The 17,500-nt window shown below is 41.0% G+C and overlaps 1 protein-coding gene across 4 annotated transcripts in view; it reads left to right on the plus strand.

Moving 5' to 3' along the window:
• FLACC1 (flagellum associated containing coiled-coil domains 1) overlaps nt 1-17,500 on the plus strand; it is a 33,562-nt gene extending 16,062 nt beyond the window's left edge. For all 4 annotated transcript variants that reach the window (XM_077885505.1, XM_077885504.1, XM_077885503.1 and 1 more), the window contains 10 exons: nt 601-694; nt 2,391-2,452; nt 4,178-4,275; nt 5,314-5,366; nt 7,264-7,363; nt 9,200-9,303; nt 12,486-12,548; nt 15,448-15,541; nt 15,674-15,779; nt 17,162-17,500. In XM_077885505.1, coding sequence (XP_077741631.1) covers nt 601-694; nt 2,391-2,452; nt 4,178-4,275; nt 5,314-5,366; nt 7,264-7,363; nt 9,200-9,303; nt 12,486-12,548; nt 15,448-15,541; nt 15,674-15,779; nt 17,162-17,273 — 886 coding nt within the window. In that variant the 3' untranslated portion in view covers nt 17,274-17,500. The remainder of the gene's footprint in view (nt 1-600; nt 695-2,390; nt 2,453-4,177; nt 4,276-5,313; nt 5,367-7,263; nt 7,364-9,199; nt 9,304-12,485; nt 12,549-15,447; nt 15,542-15,673; nt 15,780-17,161) is intronic.

A 17,500-nucleotide genomic window follows, 5' to 3' on the forward strand; every position in this document is an offset into this window, starting at 1 on the left:
AGCACCAGTCCCATCCCCCACCTTCCCATGTCCTAATCCTGAATTCTTCCTCCTCCGATTCATTACTGAATCAAGATCAAACCCTCATCAATTTCTGAAAATATTCCTCTTTCCTTTCTTTTTTTTAAGATTTTATTTATTTACTCACGAGAGACAGAGAGAGAGAAAGAGAGAGGCAGAGACACAGGCCGAGGGAGACGCAGGCTCCAAGCAGGGAGCCCGACATGGGACTCCATCCCGGGTCTCCAGGATCACGCCCTGGGCTGAAGGTGGCACTAAACCACTGAGCCACCTGGGCTGCCCTCCTCTTTCCTTTCTATTCAATAGGTAACCAATCCACTACTCCACCCTACTACCTCTCCCACCCTACTCAGGCTAGCTTACCCAAAAGGACTGGGTCTGAGGCTCAATCACCCTGCTGCCCAAATGCTTCTCCCAGACTACCCTTCCATCCCTATGCCCACCCCCATGGCTATGCAGCAGGTGCAGAACATGGCCTGGCTCTCACCAGGCCAGAGATCGTCACATACAGGGAGATGCCTGACTGGCATAGAATGGAAGCTCTCTGGGTGATGTCCTGTTGTCCTATTTGTCCTGTAGGACTGATATCATTACTGACCTAGAAGATCAGATCTCAGAGCTGACAGTGATCATTGAGCAAATGAACAGAGACCATCATTCTGCCCAGAAATTGGTGAGTGATCCTTCAGTTAGCTGATCTCTAGGGGTAGGAGAAAGACCAGGTTTTTTTTTGTTTTGTTTTGTTTTTCATAATAGCTGCTATGTTCCTGGCAAGATGCCAAGGACTTTACTCATGGGAGCCATGTTGTCCAGGTAACAGCTCTGAAGATAGGACTGTGGCTACACAGTAGGATTTCTCTGACTCCATCCTCATCCATAATTGCAAGGACTCAAGTCTATCCTCAAAGCCTAACTCAGTTTCCAAGTCTATCCCAAATGCCTCCAGTGTGTTCATTGCCACTAACCTTGCCACACCAGGAGGTGCTGGCCATTTCCCCTCAGGCTAGCTGTGGCTGGTTAAACTTCAGAGGGTGCTAAGGCTCTTCCTAGTGGCCACAGTGTGGTCAGTGCATCTGCTTTGGTCCAAAAGCTTCTCAGAAGCCTTGAGTACCCACATCCCATTGCTGTTAAAATTGTCAAAACCCACCTTGGAATCTGTTGTGTTCAGCTTGCACTCTCTGTGTTTCCTGGGGATTTGGGGACATTTCCTTTAGATTTTATCATATGTTATATCACAGTCTCTTCTTCCCTACCTTAACCAGAGGTGCCTGCTGGTCTGGGCTGGAGTGAGGAACCTCAGCAATGCTCGGAAATAGCCTCCCCCACACCCCACTTGTCTGTTGTTATTGAAACCCACATGTGAAGGTTGACTTCCCAGCAGGTCCGCCCCACCCTCTGACATGCCCCAGATGTGTCTCAATTCTACTACAGTGACCCAGCTTGTGACTCACACTGAGACCCCCTACTGTTGATCCATTACTATATGTATCTGAAAATCCTGCCAGGCTTGTGGTCTACTTCTATAGGTAGGGAATTAAGGCTCTGGAAGTTAAATAATTTATATAAGGTCAGTCAGCTCATCAATGGTGGGTTATTGGGCAAAGTGCACATTTCCACTCATTGAGGCCCTGCTGAAGACACATTTAGAGATTATTTCCATAGAGGGACTTCATTTGTGATCCTTAAAATTCTCCCACCTGTGAACACCCCAAATTGTTGTGTGACCCTGTGGAAGGCTGTAGGGCTGGCTGCCACTGTGTAGTCAGAGAGGGACAAGGATGAGCCCTGAACCCTTATCTCAGCTGGCAGCAGGTGCTGACTGGTCTGGACATGTCCATTCCTCCTGAGACACCAACCAGAGAATCTGATGTGTTAGAATTGGAAGGTCACCTGGAAATGAGCACATTTGGTCCACCAGAACACACCATTCTGACAAAGAGGTTTTATTAACACTGGATTTTAAGTTCATCGAAGGTAGGGTCTGAGTCTTAGGCCTCTTTGGCTCTTCCAGGCCAAGCTCTTTGCTGAATAGATGATTACTCAATTGAATTATGTATGGAAGAAATCCAAAGGCCAAGCTCAGAGATTACTGTCCAACAGAGAGACCAGACCTGCCCAGAAAACCAGTTAGTGAAAGAGATGGTTTCCATGAAGCAACATTATGAACTGATTACATACCAAACAACGTAGAGCAAGCCAAGGATTGTTCCATTCCTTCAGTATGATGTACTCTCTGGGACTGCAGAACACAAAAGGAGAGGTGTAGGAGTAGGACATACCCCATGAATGGGAAGGCTTCTCAGAAACTGCAGATTGCAGAGGGAATGAGGCCCTTGATCCTATATTGTTAATACTGGCCTTATTTCCAGCTCTCCAATGAAATGGCTCTCCGCTGTGCTGAGATGCAGCAGAACTTTGAAAACAAGAACAGGTAGGTATGCTTCTGACACAAGCTTTCGTGTGCTGAAGGCCCTAAGACTCCTGCTACTTCCTTGCACGATTTCAGTTCACTGGGATTTCAGACAGTGCCAAATGGAGTTGGATGGGCAGAGGTGGGGGAAATGGGCAAGATGGTTTGATTTGAAACCACCAAAATGTAGCACAGCGAAGATTGTTCCTGGTTTTGCACTTTCTCATCCAATTACTTCATTTCAGTTATAATCTCCCTTTTTGTTGATTGCTGAGGAGAGCCATTTTTTGTTCTCCATGAGATTTCTGTGGTAAACAACTGTTGTTTTCAGCCCAGGCTCCTCCTCCCATGTCCCCTGCCTCTCTACTTCCTCCCCATCTTTCTCTGCCTCTTCCTCTTTTTTGTCCTGTCCTCTCTACCCTCTTTGGCTACTCCCAGGACCTGGGCAGAATGGGAAGGTATGGGAGGGGCGGGAGCCAGAGCCACAAAGACAAGCCAAGAGAAAGTAAAAGAAGGTGTAGCGTCTGTGGGGGTGAGCCCCTACGTGCTGGGCACCAGAGCAGCCTCAGAAGTCCTGGTGGAGAGAAATCCACATAGTTGAATCATAGACTTGCTTTCAAAAAATAATAAAGTAACATATTTGTTTTGTAATAGATTTCATTATTTTTTTAGAATATGAAGTTCATAGTAGAATAGAACATGAAGTACAAGGAATTCTCATATACAGCCTGACCCCACATCCCTGAAACCTGAGTAATCCTTAACATCCTGCACTACTGTGCTGCATTTGTTACAAGTGATGAGCCTATGGGGATACATTACTATCACCCAAAGTCTAGAGTTTACATTAGGGTTCACTCAAGGTTTTGTACACTCTGTGGGTTCTGACAGGTGTATAATGACGTGTCCACCACTACTGTATCACACAGAATAGTTTCCCTGCCCTAAAAATCCTCTGTGCATTGCCCATTCATCCCTCCCTCCCCACTAGCCCCTGGCAACCACTGATCTTTTAACTATCTCCATAGCTATGCTTTTTCCAGAATGTCATATAGCTGGAATTGTACAGCATGTAGGCTTTATGGATTGGCTTGGTCACTTACTGTTACGCATTTACTGTTTCTCCATGTCTTCTCTTGGCTTGACACCTCATATAGGCTTTCACTTTGACACTTGTCTTGAGCACTGCCAGCTTCTGCCTCCTGGAATGGAGGTTAAAGAGACCTTGGGCTCCGAGTACCTGGGTGGCTCAGTTGGTTAAGTGACTGACTATTGGTTTCAGCTCCTGGGGTTGTGGGATCAAGCCCTGTGCCAGGCTCTGTGATCAGTGAAGAGCCGCCTGAGATTCTCCTCTCCCTCTCTCTCTGCCCCTCTCCCCTCAAATTAATTACTTAAAAAAAAAGAAAAGAAAAGAAAGAGAGAGAGATTGAGGCCTTGGGGTCTAAAATTATCCTGGATGCTAATGCAGCCCACAGTTTCCCAACACAGCTGTAAGCAAAGACTGTGCTGTTAGCAGGGAGCCATGGCCCCCACTGGCTCCATTCAAAGCAATGGTTGGTGGAAACTGAACTTCTCACCTTTTTTCTAGGTGGATGCTAGGAGAATGTGTCAGGAGGTGAGGGCCGTGCAGGCTTCCCACAGCTTCCTGTGTGAGAGAGGGGAGGTAGGATTGGCTGAGTATAACAGCTCAGCTCTGTACTTCTTTTCGTTGATTGATGATCTTGGCCTTTTCCCCGGGTCTCACAGGGAGCTCAAAGAGGCTCACGAAGCAGAGCTCAGCCAGTTGGAAAACAACTACAAAGCAGTGTTGAAGGCAGAGAAGCTGGCTGCTCAAGAAAAACTAGGTACTGTCTGAACTGGGGAGAATGACCCTGGTAAAGGGCAAAAGGCTGACCATGGCCATGAATGGGCTGTGGCTAGGCTTTCCAGATGTCCTCCTAAAGCTCAGGGAGGGGTAGTGACTGAGAATGAAACTGTAAAGAGAGAAACCATGTCACCAATGTCCTTCCTACACCCAGGAGATAGACTGGCCTGTGACCAAATGTTAGGATCTGAGCAAGTCCCTTAATTTCGCTTATCCCATCTAATAATTGAGGACAATAATAATATCTGCCTTCATCAGAGGGATGAGAATGTGAAAGCACCTTTTTAAAATAAATTCTTAATTCTATAAATACAATACTATTATAATTCAGCAAGTTACTTCACTTGTAAAATGATGGTGTTTCACTATATTCTAATGGACACACTATGATTTGTATGTCTTATAATAAGGGTTGTGTTGGTCATTTATCCCATTATTTATGCTCCCCTCGGGATGGGCAAGGTGTATATCCTTCAGAATTCTGAGGTTATAGACTGATCTCCACAGGGAGAAGGAGATATCCTATGATCTTCTCTTTCTTTTGCCTTACATTTTAAAAAGACGATATTTATAGCTTGTTGATTTTCCAATTTCCTAAAGAGAACATTTATCATTTTCAAAATCAATGTGCACTATGAAACATTATTTTAAAAAGAGAGAAGCAGATCTATAGTACAAAGCTTTGCTCCTCTTTCCTCCACTGATGTAGGTTTACCCCCAGGATTAGTTTTTTCACATCTGGTATGCCTCAGAATCACCTGAGAAGCATATTATCCACAGATACCAGGCTTCTCCCCTGACACTGCAATTCAGTAGATTTGGCCAGGGTCGAGGGTGGGAAGTGGGACTGGCATCTGGGTTTCTAATACGCTTCCAGAGTGATTCCTAGGTACAAGATAGTTTTAACACCTTGAGGATCAGTTTGAGGTGGAGAGGGTATAAGGAGAGCTCATACTTGAATTTGAAAACTTGCATTTCAGAGGAATAATGATGACCCTGTTGTTTTCCTTTTGTGCAGATGAGATGGTAAAGGAATATAAGTATCTGAAGAATATGTTTCATATGTATCAGGTGAGATTCAGAGCTCCTTGGTGGATTATGAGAGTAAGAGAGGTAAGGCTCATTCCTGGCTAATGACAGCAGGCTAAATCTAGAGCTCTTTGCCCAGAAAATAATGTCTTGAGATTCTCAGCATCCTAGGACCTAGGTGGTACTAAGTGCCTCCAGGAGAAGAGTGAACTGTGAACTGTCGTGGTTTCCAAGCATGACAAGTCAGTCTCTCAGACCCTGAAGAAGCCCATGGAAAAATATGTTCTTAATCACAAAAGTAATATCTGCTAATTTTTTTTTTTTTAGAAAATGGACATACAAAAACTAACTACAACAAAAAAAGAGAAAGAATTATTAACACCCCAAAACGACCATTATTAGTATGTGTACTTTGTAACATCTTTGACTTTAGTAAAGTGCTGGGTCAAAATGAATAAATATTTATTTTTTATTTTTAAAATATTTATTTCTTCATGAGAGACACAGAGAAAGAGGCAGAGACATAGGCAGAGGGAGAAGCAGGCTCCCTGCAGGGAGCCCGATGCAGGACTTAATCCCAGGACCCCAGGATCACAACCCAAGCCAAAGGCAGATGCTGAACCACTGAGCCACCCAGGTGCCCCTGGAATAAATCTTTTAAAGGCCTTTAATACACTTGGCCAAATTGCCATCCAAAAGGACTCTATCACTGCACTCCTACAAGCAGAGCATGGAGTGCTCTGACTACCTCAGAATATAACTCATTCATTTAAATCAGCTAATTTGATGGAGCCCTGGGACACAGGTCATGATTTCTTCCTAAGAGGATGAGAGAGCAGGGTGGTGGTGGTGAAAAGTGGACAGGGACAGACTAGGATAGCAAACCCCCATCCTATCATGACCAACAGGTCATGGTTTGCTGGGGACTTTCCAGGTTTTAACATTGAAAGTGCAAGGTCCTAGGACATTACTTAGTCTCAAACAGACATGGACAGTTAACCACCATATAAAAGGAGGAAACCAAGTTAAGCATGAGTGTACCACCTCTGCAATTCTATTTACCATTCACAGTTTCACTTTTGAGTTGTTATCTAAAACTTGTTTTTTAAGATGCATCTTGATACAGTCGAGGAAAACATCCTAGAGCAAAGCCTAAGAGAAGCATCAAGTTGATGAGTGGGTAAGCTGCCCCAGTTTCCTAGGTATACTTTATGTTTGCTTTAGTCGGACCTCTCCAGAGAGTTTGACCTCTATGGAAACTGAGCTGCCCACCAGTCTTGAAAATGATGAGAGAGAACCTTTATCTAATGTCCACAAATGGTTACCAATGAGTAATGCCTGGCCCCAGTATGAATTGTACCACTAGCCTGAAAAAAAAAAGGGGGGGGGAGGGGGTCAGAGTCCTGAGACCTTACTGGCAAGCATCCAGGTCCTAGACCTTCTTCCTCCTGAGGTCCCACTCCCATGAAAATCTGAGCCAACCAACATGACTAGCATAGGGTTAGGCTTATTTAACCTCAACCACAGAGGAAGTTAGATTTGCTGAGGAAAAATAGACACACTCTGAAAAACATACCTTTTTTCTTAAGTGTTTAAATTAACTTCTAGGCATTTCCTTTGTTTCTTAATGGGCTACTGATGAATGACTCATGACTCAGAGGGAGGGGACATGTGAAACTTCCACAGGAGAATCTACCTGTCTTCAAAGAAAACCCAGTTCCAGTAGGACAAACACCATGCAGAGCTTGCTTTGACTTTGAGGGTTCTGCAGGCTCATAGGTGGGCTGAGCTAAAATTTAGTCCCAGCAGCCACCCATGGAGGGACTCCTAACAAGCATTCTGGGTGAAGGAAGCTGTAAAGGGCCCTGTGCTGTGCCTGGAGTCAGTGTGCAGCCTTTTTCTGGACCCTTTTCTTGATGGTGCCTTTGTGCCTCTGCAGGATAGCATTCATGATGAAATGGAGGACAAGTGGTCAAAGAAGAAGGCAAAATGGGAGGAGGAGGAGAAGTTGGAGCGGGAAAAGATCCTGCTACAGCAAAGTGAGTACAGAAACTTCTGTCTTTTTGATGGCACATGCACCCCCCCCCAAAAAAAAAAAAAAAAGAAAAGAAAAGAAACAGAAAGAAAGAAAAAACCAAACCCACCATTAAGTTTGGTCTTGACTTGAGAAAAGCAGCCTTGGATTCACAAAGGGTGATGTTCACATGGCTGAACTCCTGAATCAAAGGTACATGGAATTTTCAAGAAGGTGACAACAAGAATGGAGTCTTTATAAAGTTCAGCGACCTGAGAGTCTAAGCCTGTACCTTCCAAAGCTCATTCATTCCAAGTTTGGCCATCACAGGCTGGAGCAAGCTCTGGGACATCTGTAGGAATGTTGACTAGTTACATGGATAGAAGTGACCCCAAAGTTCCAGAAAAATGTTCTTGAGTTAGAGTTTCAAATATTCACTTGTTGTTGGAGGAGAGACAACACAATCGATTACACTGAGAGCCTCTGTATTGCCACATCCCCCCCTCCTCAAAAGATCTAAATTTTTGAGGTTGGCATTGCATATGTTTAAAAGCTACAACATGTTGATTTGATACATTTATATATTGCTATGTATTTTTAATATTTCCAACACTTAGTGCAGAGATTGGATCCTAGAAAGTGATTTATAGATGAGCCTTGTACCCCCACCAAGCATCTTCATAAATGGAGAAAAGAGAGAGGAATTTATGGAGACTCTGCTCCTTGACCTAGAGGATTGGTTGAGGTAGGAGTGGGGCCTCTACAAACCTATACCGCATCTTACCTTAATCTAATTTGTTTGGTTGATTTCAACAAATTACTTGTGTAAATATAGAAACCCCCTGGGAAAGGCCATTCCTACCCCAGTGGGGACTCAGACTGCCAGAAGGTAGCTGGAAGACCCTGGCATTAAGGCTGAAGGACAAAATGAGGAGTTGTACCTGTTTGAGGCATTACCTAGGATCCTGGTGTAGTATGAGCCTATCTTCTTCCAGACTTCTAGCTACCCATACTACACTCATCCCATGTTGTCAAAATCTAAGTTAAGATGTTACACTTAGGATGTGCCTGGATGGCTTAGTCAGTTAGGTGTCTTAAGTTTGGCTCAGGTCATGATCCCAGAGTCCCAGGATCAAGTGGGGATCCGGTTTCTCCCTCTGACCTTCCCCACTCTCATATTCTCTCTTTTTCTCAAATAAACAAACAAACAAACAAACAAACAAATAAAATCTTTTAAAAAAAGATGTTACAGTCAGTTTTGAAAAAACAAATTTTAGCTATGCATAGTGTAGCTCAGCCCAGACCCATCCTGTGAACCTCGGGATTGCCTCCCTACCCATATCTCCAGCACCATGAGGCCGCAGAAGAAATTTTTATCAGTCCCTCACCTCCTCCTTCCTCCTGTTTGGTATTGGGCCTCTGTTGGCAAGTCCCCTCACACCAGAAACAGTTTAAGCCTCCCTCTACCCCAGGGCTAAGTACAGAAAATGTTATTGCTGGAAAAGTTACAGGAGCCAAGAGCTGTATTTTAAGGTAAGGATATCGAAGAAAGCATAGTGGTTACTTCAGCAGCGGGAATGGACAAAATAATAAGCAACAGATCTAAGATAAACTATACATACACAGAAAAATTGGAGACACTGGGGTGAATCCCATGTGGCCGATATCCCTGAAAACCATCACTGTGTTGACCTGACTTTCAAGCATCTCCAGGTGCACATCAGACGCCGAACACCAGGCTGAAAGCACCTTGTATCTGACCCAGTCTGTAATTTCTATTATCTTCAGACATTCTGAGTTTCTCTCTGCACCTGCTTTCCCCGCATTTACTCATACAGGTAATGTCTTCTCACCTCCGCAGAACAGAATATAACAAAAAAGTTTGAGTTAGAGTCAATAGAAGTAAAGAAGAAAATAAATGACTCGTACAGTGCCGTCTTCGAGAACTTCAGTCGAGAGAAAGAGGTAACTTAGCTGAAAGCACATCAGGGGTTGAATGTGCAGCCCTGGGGGGACATTGGGTTCCCAGGGGTGCCTCTGTAAGTTGGTGAGCTTTTTGTCTCTATGTGAGTATTCCTTCTTTCCCAGCTTCCCTGGAAATACATGCAAGTAAACTGGCAGTCTTGCTGTCCTTATCCAGATGGTCTTACCACAGGGTTACTGTGGGATGAAAATTTAAATTAATGGGAAATAATAGAGTGCTAGACACCTACAGAACCTGAAATTCCCTATTTTGCTAAAACCCCCATCTCTGATTGTTCCTCCTCATTGTTGACTAGAGCTGAAGAGAAATGGCAGTGTAGCAAACTAAACTAACATACAGTTCTTAGTAAATAAGAGGAGCTATCCCAAAGTTAGAGGGTAGGAGAGGCAGCTACTGCTGTTCATCAGGTCCCCACCACCTTCATACTGTTACCAGGTTATAGTGAAAGTGGGTCTCAGATTGTTGGACATTTACTAAGTGAACATGCTTTCGCAAGCAGGCCCCAGGCTCTCTGAGCTTTTAGGAACGAGGAAGATTCATCAGAGGTATTTGCAAAGGCATGACTGAGGTAGGATTCTGTAACCACTGGGGTGAGCATCAGGCAGCCAGAGCTCCTCCTAAGCAGACATGGGACCATCTAGGGATCAAGTCTTAGATGCCATTCCCAAGTGCGTAGGCTACACGTTTTGTTCGATTCCTGTCCTCTTTTCCTGCAAAGTGGACTGGGCCTCTCAGATAGTATCTACCTGGAATATTCCACTTTTAACGCCCATTTCCAACTATCGTGCCAATTAAAAAGCCACTCATTTCACCAATCAAAACCCATTTCTGGCATTCACTACAACTGAGCAACACAGTAATGAGAACACGGGGCATGCTGCGCAGTGTGTCTGGGGCTTCTGGGGTCTGGAGAGCTCAGACATCTGAATAAGAAGGAGCAAATTCCTCTAGTAATTCCTCAAATCTAGAGACTTGAACAAGTATTTCCTCAAATCTAGAGATTTGATCATCTGCATGCATCCATTCCTGTCACCTATTTTCTCTCCAGTAACACTGACTATAAATCTGTAAATGCTGCTCCTTCTCTCTCTCATAAAAACGTAGTTTACACTTAGCAAAATGCATAAATCATTAAGTATACTGTTTGATGAGTTTTGACAAATGTACACATCCATGTAACCAACATTCAAATAAAGATATAGAGCATTTTATCAACCCACAAATCACTCTTGTATTCCTTTCCATTTAAGTCCTATCTCCTTCAAAACTTGCCCCAAGACAACCACTGTTTCTCCACCACCATAGATTGGTTATACCTGTTTGCTTTCTATAAATGGATCATGCAGTACATGCTCTTTCGTATATAGCTTCTTTTTCCTCAATACAACATCTGTGAAGTTTATCCATTTGTTGTTTATCTCAGTGATTTCTTACTTTTATTGCCCAATAATATTCCTTTGTAGGAATATCACGCAGTATGTTTACCATTTTCCTGTTTTTGGAGGTTTGAGTTGTTTCCATTTGTTGTCCTCCCTATTTTATAAAGATTTTGTAAACACGCTTGAACAAGTATTTCTGTAGACACAATTTTTCATTTCCTTTGGGTATATACCTAGCAGTGCTATTGCTGGTTTCTAGGGTATTAATAGGTTCAACTTTATAAGAAAAGCCAATTTCCATAGTAGTTATACCATTTCACTCTTGTATTTTAAATATACAAGAATTCCAGTTGCTGGACATTGTCAACAACTAGTATTGCCATCCTTTTAAATTTGACCCTTCCAATGGGTGTGAAGTGGTATTTCATTACAGTTTTAATTTCCCTGGTGACTAACTATGTTGGATGATTTTTTCATACACTTATCAGACATCTTATATGTCTTCTTTTGTAAAATGCTGGTTCAAGTCTTTTGTCTTTTGTTCATCTTTTTATCATTGATATGTAGGAAAACTTTATATAATGTGGGTACAAGTTCCTTGTCAGATACATGTGTTACAGACACTGTCTCCTCGCCTATGGTTTGCTTTTTTCATTTTGCTCGTATTATCTTTTGATGTGCAGAAGTTTTTTATTTTGTTGAAAGCCAAATTATTAATTTTTTCATTTTCATAAAAAAGTTACAGCTTTTTGTGTCCTTTCTATGAAATTGTTGCCTAGTCCAAGGATACAAAGATATTCTATGTTTTAAATAGCTTTGGGATACCTGGGTGGCTTGGCAGTTTAGTGCCTGCCTTTGGCCCAGAGCATGATCCTGGAGTCCCTGGATCGAGTCCCACATCAGGCTCCCTGCATGGAACCTGCTTCTCCCTCGGCCTGTGTCTCTACCTCTCTCTCTCTCTGTGTCTCTCATGAATAAATAAATAAAATCTTTTTTAAAAAGCTTTGTAATTTTAGTTTTTATTATTCTGTTATCCATTTTGAGTAATTTTTATGTATGGAATGAGGTAAAGGTCATACATAGGTCATTTTTTTTCTGTTTAAATATCTAGTTGTTCTTATAGTTCCATATGAACTATAAGTTCATACTGAGGCCAAAGCAACCATTGTCTCAATTACTATAATTTGAGATCAGGGAGTAATAATCTAGTTTTGCTCTTGTTTTTTTTTTTTTTTTTTACTTTTATTTTTTTATTTATTTATGATAATCACACAGAGAGAGAGAGAGAGAGAGGCAGAGACACAGGCAGAGGGAGGAGCAGGCTCCATGCACCGGGAGCCCGATGTGGGTGGGATTCGATCCCGGGTCTCCAGGATCGCGCCCTGGGCCAAAGGCAGGCGCCAAACCGCTGCGCCACCCAGGGATCCCTTGCTCTTGTTTTTCAAGGTTATTTTGGCTCTTCTATATCACTTACATTTCTATATAAATTTCAGAATTAGTTTGTCAAGAAAGTATTCTGACTGAGATTGTAGTGAACATAAAGATCAATCTGTGGAGAACAGAATGTTCAATAATATTAAACAATATTAACAATATTCAACAATAAGTAACCTTACCAAGGTTGTACATAAGTAAGATTTTCAAGATTTAACTTTAAGATGTCATGTCATTAGTTTATAATGTTTGCTTCATTATACCAGAATACTATTCTGGCTTTCTTAATTCTCTGAAAGAAGTGCCAGAAACCCCAGTCCTGATCCTTTCCAAATAAAATTATTTTTTAGGAGCTATTGAAACAACATGAAAAAGACACCATAGAATTAGAGGAGCTGAAAAAGACCAAACAGGTAAGCTTTTTCATTTTTCCTGTGGAATTAACATTTTACAAATGCATCAGTAAAATTATATGCTCTTAATAAAATGTAATCTATGATAATTTTCCAAAACAAAACAAAACAAAAAAAGTGGGGGGGAGGGGAGACCTAAAGCTGAATTTGCTGGATTCAACAGGTCAAAAAGAACCTTAGAACTATAATATAAAGTCATCTGTAAAACAAAACTCTTAGTGTCTTTCTAGAGCAACTTGAAGAAATATATAAGCAATATGCTGTGTGATCTTAAGTGTCAAATGCCTTCCATTTCTAGTAAGACTTAAACCACAAAAGAGTCTTCGTTTCTGAAATATCAAATTCTTCCTTTAAGCTCTAAAATTATACAGTACTGCCCCTGGGAATTCTAACTTCAAGCCTCTCTTTAAAATTCTAAGTGTGCCTCACCCCCAACAGTTTCTTCAAAGAATTCTGTTCTTCCGGGACAAATTATGGCACTTCCATGTGAGAGACACCTGAAGGGAAACTGTTCAAACCCATGAGCTGCTTTGTGGTTCTTCTTTCGCAGAGAATTTAACTTGAATCCAGAACGGACATGTTTGGGAAAAGACTAGACATTATAAAATCATGGAATGATATCTTAGAGCTTAGGCAAGACTTCATCATTGCTGGGTAGACCTCAATGTCTTGCTTGGTAGAGGGATAGGCTTTGGAACAAGAAGACTCAGTGTATTATAATAACTGCTTTATTGAGCTTGTCTACTAATTCTATCATTCATTTTTGGATCCATTTCTATTAATTGATTTTGCTTATTTGTGGTCATATTTTCTCACTTACTTGCATGCCTGGTAATTTTTTATTAGATATCTGCCATTGTGAATATTTTTCACATGAAAAACATATTCACATGTGAATATGTTTACCTTATTGGGTGCTGAATATTTTTGTATTCCTTTAAATATGTTGGTACTTTGTTCTGGGATGCAATTAAGTTACATAGAAACAGTTTGATATTTTCAAGCCTTACCTTTAAACTTCATTAGGCAAAATTAAAGCAAAATTAATTTTTCCCCTTACAGAGATAATACCTTTCTGAGTAGTCTACCCAAAACTCTATGTATGCTGGCTGGTGGGAATATAACTATTCCCAGTCCTGTGTTGACCCTAGTGATTGTTATACCTGCTTCATGCTGGTTGTTCTTTCCCCTAACTTCATCTCCTTCTATTTCTTACCCTCCATCATGCCACTCCAGTGGCACTGAACTCCTTGCTGTTTCTTTAACATGCCAGGATCCTCTACTTTGAGGTCTTTGCACTTGACATTCTTTTTTCCTGGGAAGCTTTTTCCCAGATAGCCACATGACTAACTTCCTTACCTCTTTCTGGTCTTTGCTTAGATGCCACTTCTTGGGGGGCCACTCTATTTAAAAGGCTTAACAACCCACTCCAACACTTTCTTTCCCTGTTTTATTTTTCTATACAGATTTATAACTGTCTAACTTGATAAACTTAATAAAGGCAGAGATTTTTGTTCGTCTTCTCTACCACTAATCTGCAGTTTCTAGAATAGTGCCTGGCACATCACAGACATTCAGAAAATACCAATTGACTTTTTGAATGAATAAATGAATAAATGAATAAAAGAATGCTAAATCACTTGGCACTTTGCTTTGCACAATGTGATTGCAGTAGGTGATGGTACCTCTCTAGTCTATAAATCTTAGGAGGATGCTTATTCCATGGGAAGAGCTCTGAGGACATTATAAGAGTTAAATGGTGCTGACACCTGAAAGCAGAGACTCATATGGTTCATCTTTATAGTCTATCCAACATCTATCTAATGTAGAGCCCACATTTATCCCTTCCCTGCACTTAAACTCATCTTCTATCTTATCCTTGGTTTATTTTAAAATTTTTAATGCAATTATTTTACTAACTTCTATTTAATTTTTATATCCCCTCACTAGAATGTATATCCTTAATAGTAGGAATTTTATTTTTCTTGTTCATCATAACATTCCTGGTGCCTACAGCAGTAAAGTATTTTTTCCTAATTAAAACACTGTTTTTTAGAGCGATGTTTGATTTACTGAAAAATTAAGCAGAAAGTGCAGAGATTCCCTATATTCTCTCCCAACACAAACATACAATTTTCTCTGTTATTTTTAAAGAATTATTTATTTATTTACTCGACAGAAAGAGAGAGAGAGCAGCACAAGTAGGCAGAGCTGGAGGCAGAGGGAGAGGGAGAAGCAGACTCCCCACGGAGCAGAGAGCCCAATGCAGGGCTTGATCCCAGGACCCTGAGATCATGAACTGAGCTGTAGGCAGACGCTTAACTGACTGAGCCACCCAGGTGTCCCCAATTTTCTCTATTATTAACATCTTGCATTAGTGTGGTACTTTTGTTACAGTTGATGAACCATTATTAATACATTCCTTTTAACTAAAGTCCATAGATTACATTAGGGTTCACTCTCTGTGTATTCAATTCTATGGATTTTGTCAAGTGCATCAAATCCATCATGCCAAATACCATATCATACAGAGTAGTTTCCTCACTTAAAAGTCCTCTGTCCTCCACCTATTTATCCCTTGCATACCCTGGCAATCACTCATCTTTTTACTGTCTCTATAGTTTTGCCTTTCCGTTAATAAATATTTGGTTTAATGAATGAATGATTGATAGCTGTCATGACAACCCATGAGAGCTCTAATGAGGGCTGGCTTTGAGACAGTAATAGTGAGTTTGAAGAGAGGAGTATTGATGGGCAAGACACAGAGGAGATAGACTTAACAGGGTGAAGTGACTGAACAGTGTAAGAGAAGGAGTAGCTAAAGTTGATGCTTCACCTTCTAGTCCAGGTGCCATGTAGACATTGTCATGTTGTCCTGAAACAGTTTCTTCTTACACAGGTCATGGAGGAAGAATTGAATACACAAGCTGTTATCCTAGAAACACTTAACACGACCCTCTACCAAACCCAGATGGAACTCCAGAGAGAGGCAAGTCCCAGCTGGAGTGGGGATGGGGGTTGTGCAGAGGAATCCAGGTTTCTGTACAGCTCTACAATATAGCTCTGCTCCAGATGACTCTGATTCAGGAAGGATAGCTATTAAAATGTATATGTCTTTCAGAAAGCTACAGTGGGAAATCTGGAGAAAATGCTCCAGATCAAGATTTCTGAAGCTGAAGAAAAGTTTAAATATACCATACAGCTTCTGACAGAAGAAAACATTCATCTAAGGTATGAATGACACTGTTGAAAAAGACATGGCTGAGTTATCTTTAGAAAGTGGGAGGGAGTTTGGGTGAAAAATAGATGAAGATGAACCCAGGTATTCCCTGATAAAGTCAAGGCACAGCTACTTCCAGGAGGGAAATATTCACTCAGAGCCTGGCCACAGAAGTCACATGCTAAGGTCAGACAGTTCCTCTGAAGTGGAGCTGGGAATGTGTCTCGACTCCTCTCCCTTACCTACTCTTAACTTTAGTGCAAAAAAGCACGTGAAATTTATCTAAGGGTCTCTGGGTTTATTCAGTCCTGTCAATGCATTTTAAATCCCTAAAGTCCTCTGCCCTCCAACCTATTCATTCTTTGTTTCCCTTCCCATCTCCTGTAAATTACTGATCTTTTCACCATTACTGTAGTCTTGCCCTTTCCAGAATGTCATATTGTTGGAATCTGTAGTACATATTTAATAAATACTTGTTTAATGAATAAATGATTGGAAACTGTTGTGACAACCCATGTGAGCTCTGAGTTTTTACCATGTACCCTGAGAGTTTAGGGGTTTAGATGTCCGTAGTTTACTCTTAGATACAGCTGCATTTAGTTCCTGTGGAAATCAACTTTAGGTCAGAAATTATACTGAAGATGAATTTTAAATCATTGAGATATATTTTGGTCAATATTTTAATAAAGGGAAGCTATTCATTGCATTAATTTGGTAGTATAAGAGAGTAAAGTTTTCCTTTCTTCCCTTGTAAGTTTTTTGACTAATCTAATAGTTAAACTGACATGAGACAGATTAACAGGGGAAAAACAAATTTAATTTTGTATGTACAGGAGCTCATAAAAATATGAAACTCAAAGAAGTGACCAAAGCAGGCTGCTTTCATACCCTTTGGACAAGAGTCAATAAATCTGTAAAGAATTGACAAGACAAGGAAATTTGGGCTTGGGGTAGTAAATTAATGAGGAAGTAACAAGGTTTGTTTATACAGCCTTCTCAGTCCTAAGTTCCCTATTTCTGGTGATAAGGATGTCTCTTTACCTCCTGCTATAGGGACGGTACTTTTATTTCTGGCTTTCAGGGGGACAAAGGAGGGTCAGAGTATCTTTCTTGTACTGGTTATTGCTAAAATAACTTTAATTCAAACTAATCAATCTGCAAGGTGATACATTTTGGGATGGCATACTTTGTTTCCCCTAAACAAAATATTCCTCATCTGGGATTTTGATAAATAAATATCATATCTCACTAAATTTAAAACCACTGCAAGTAATGTGTCCAACTGCCCCCAGTGAAGGAATGAAAATCATATTTCTCTCCCCGCCAGATATCTTACATCCCCTTCTACCCTTTGAGTCTATAGTGATACATCTTCTCTTTTTTTTTTTAATAGGAGGAAAATAATTGCCAAAAATGAAGAAATTTATGAAGAACGATCTGGGAGGTCAACCTTTAGTTATGAAGATTATTCTAATACTTTAGAAGATTATAGCAATGAAAAATAAGAATTATGAGCAGAAAAATTGTTAGCCAGGGCAAAAGATGGTAGGAACACCATCTCTGTAGGCTTAGAGAATTCTTGTGAGATTTTCTTGATAAATGTGTATTATGGGTTTAGTTCCGGGGTTGCCTTGGTTCTACTTTTGTCTTTTCACAATTTGCTTTCTTCTAAGTGGTTGGGAATGTTTGAATTCTCATCTCAATTATACAGAGTTTCAAGACTTCATTGAAA

This window comes from Canis aureus, chromosome 36, assembly GCF_053574225.1.
Source record: "Canis aureus isolate CA01 chromosome 36, VMU_Caureus_v.1.0, whole genome shotgun sequence".
In the NCBI taxonomy this organism is placed as follows: domain Eukaryota; kingdom Metazoa; phylum Chordata; class Mammalia; order Carnivora; family Canidae; genus Canis; species Canis aureus.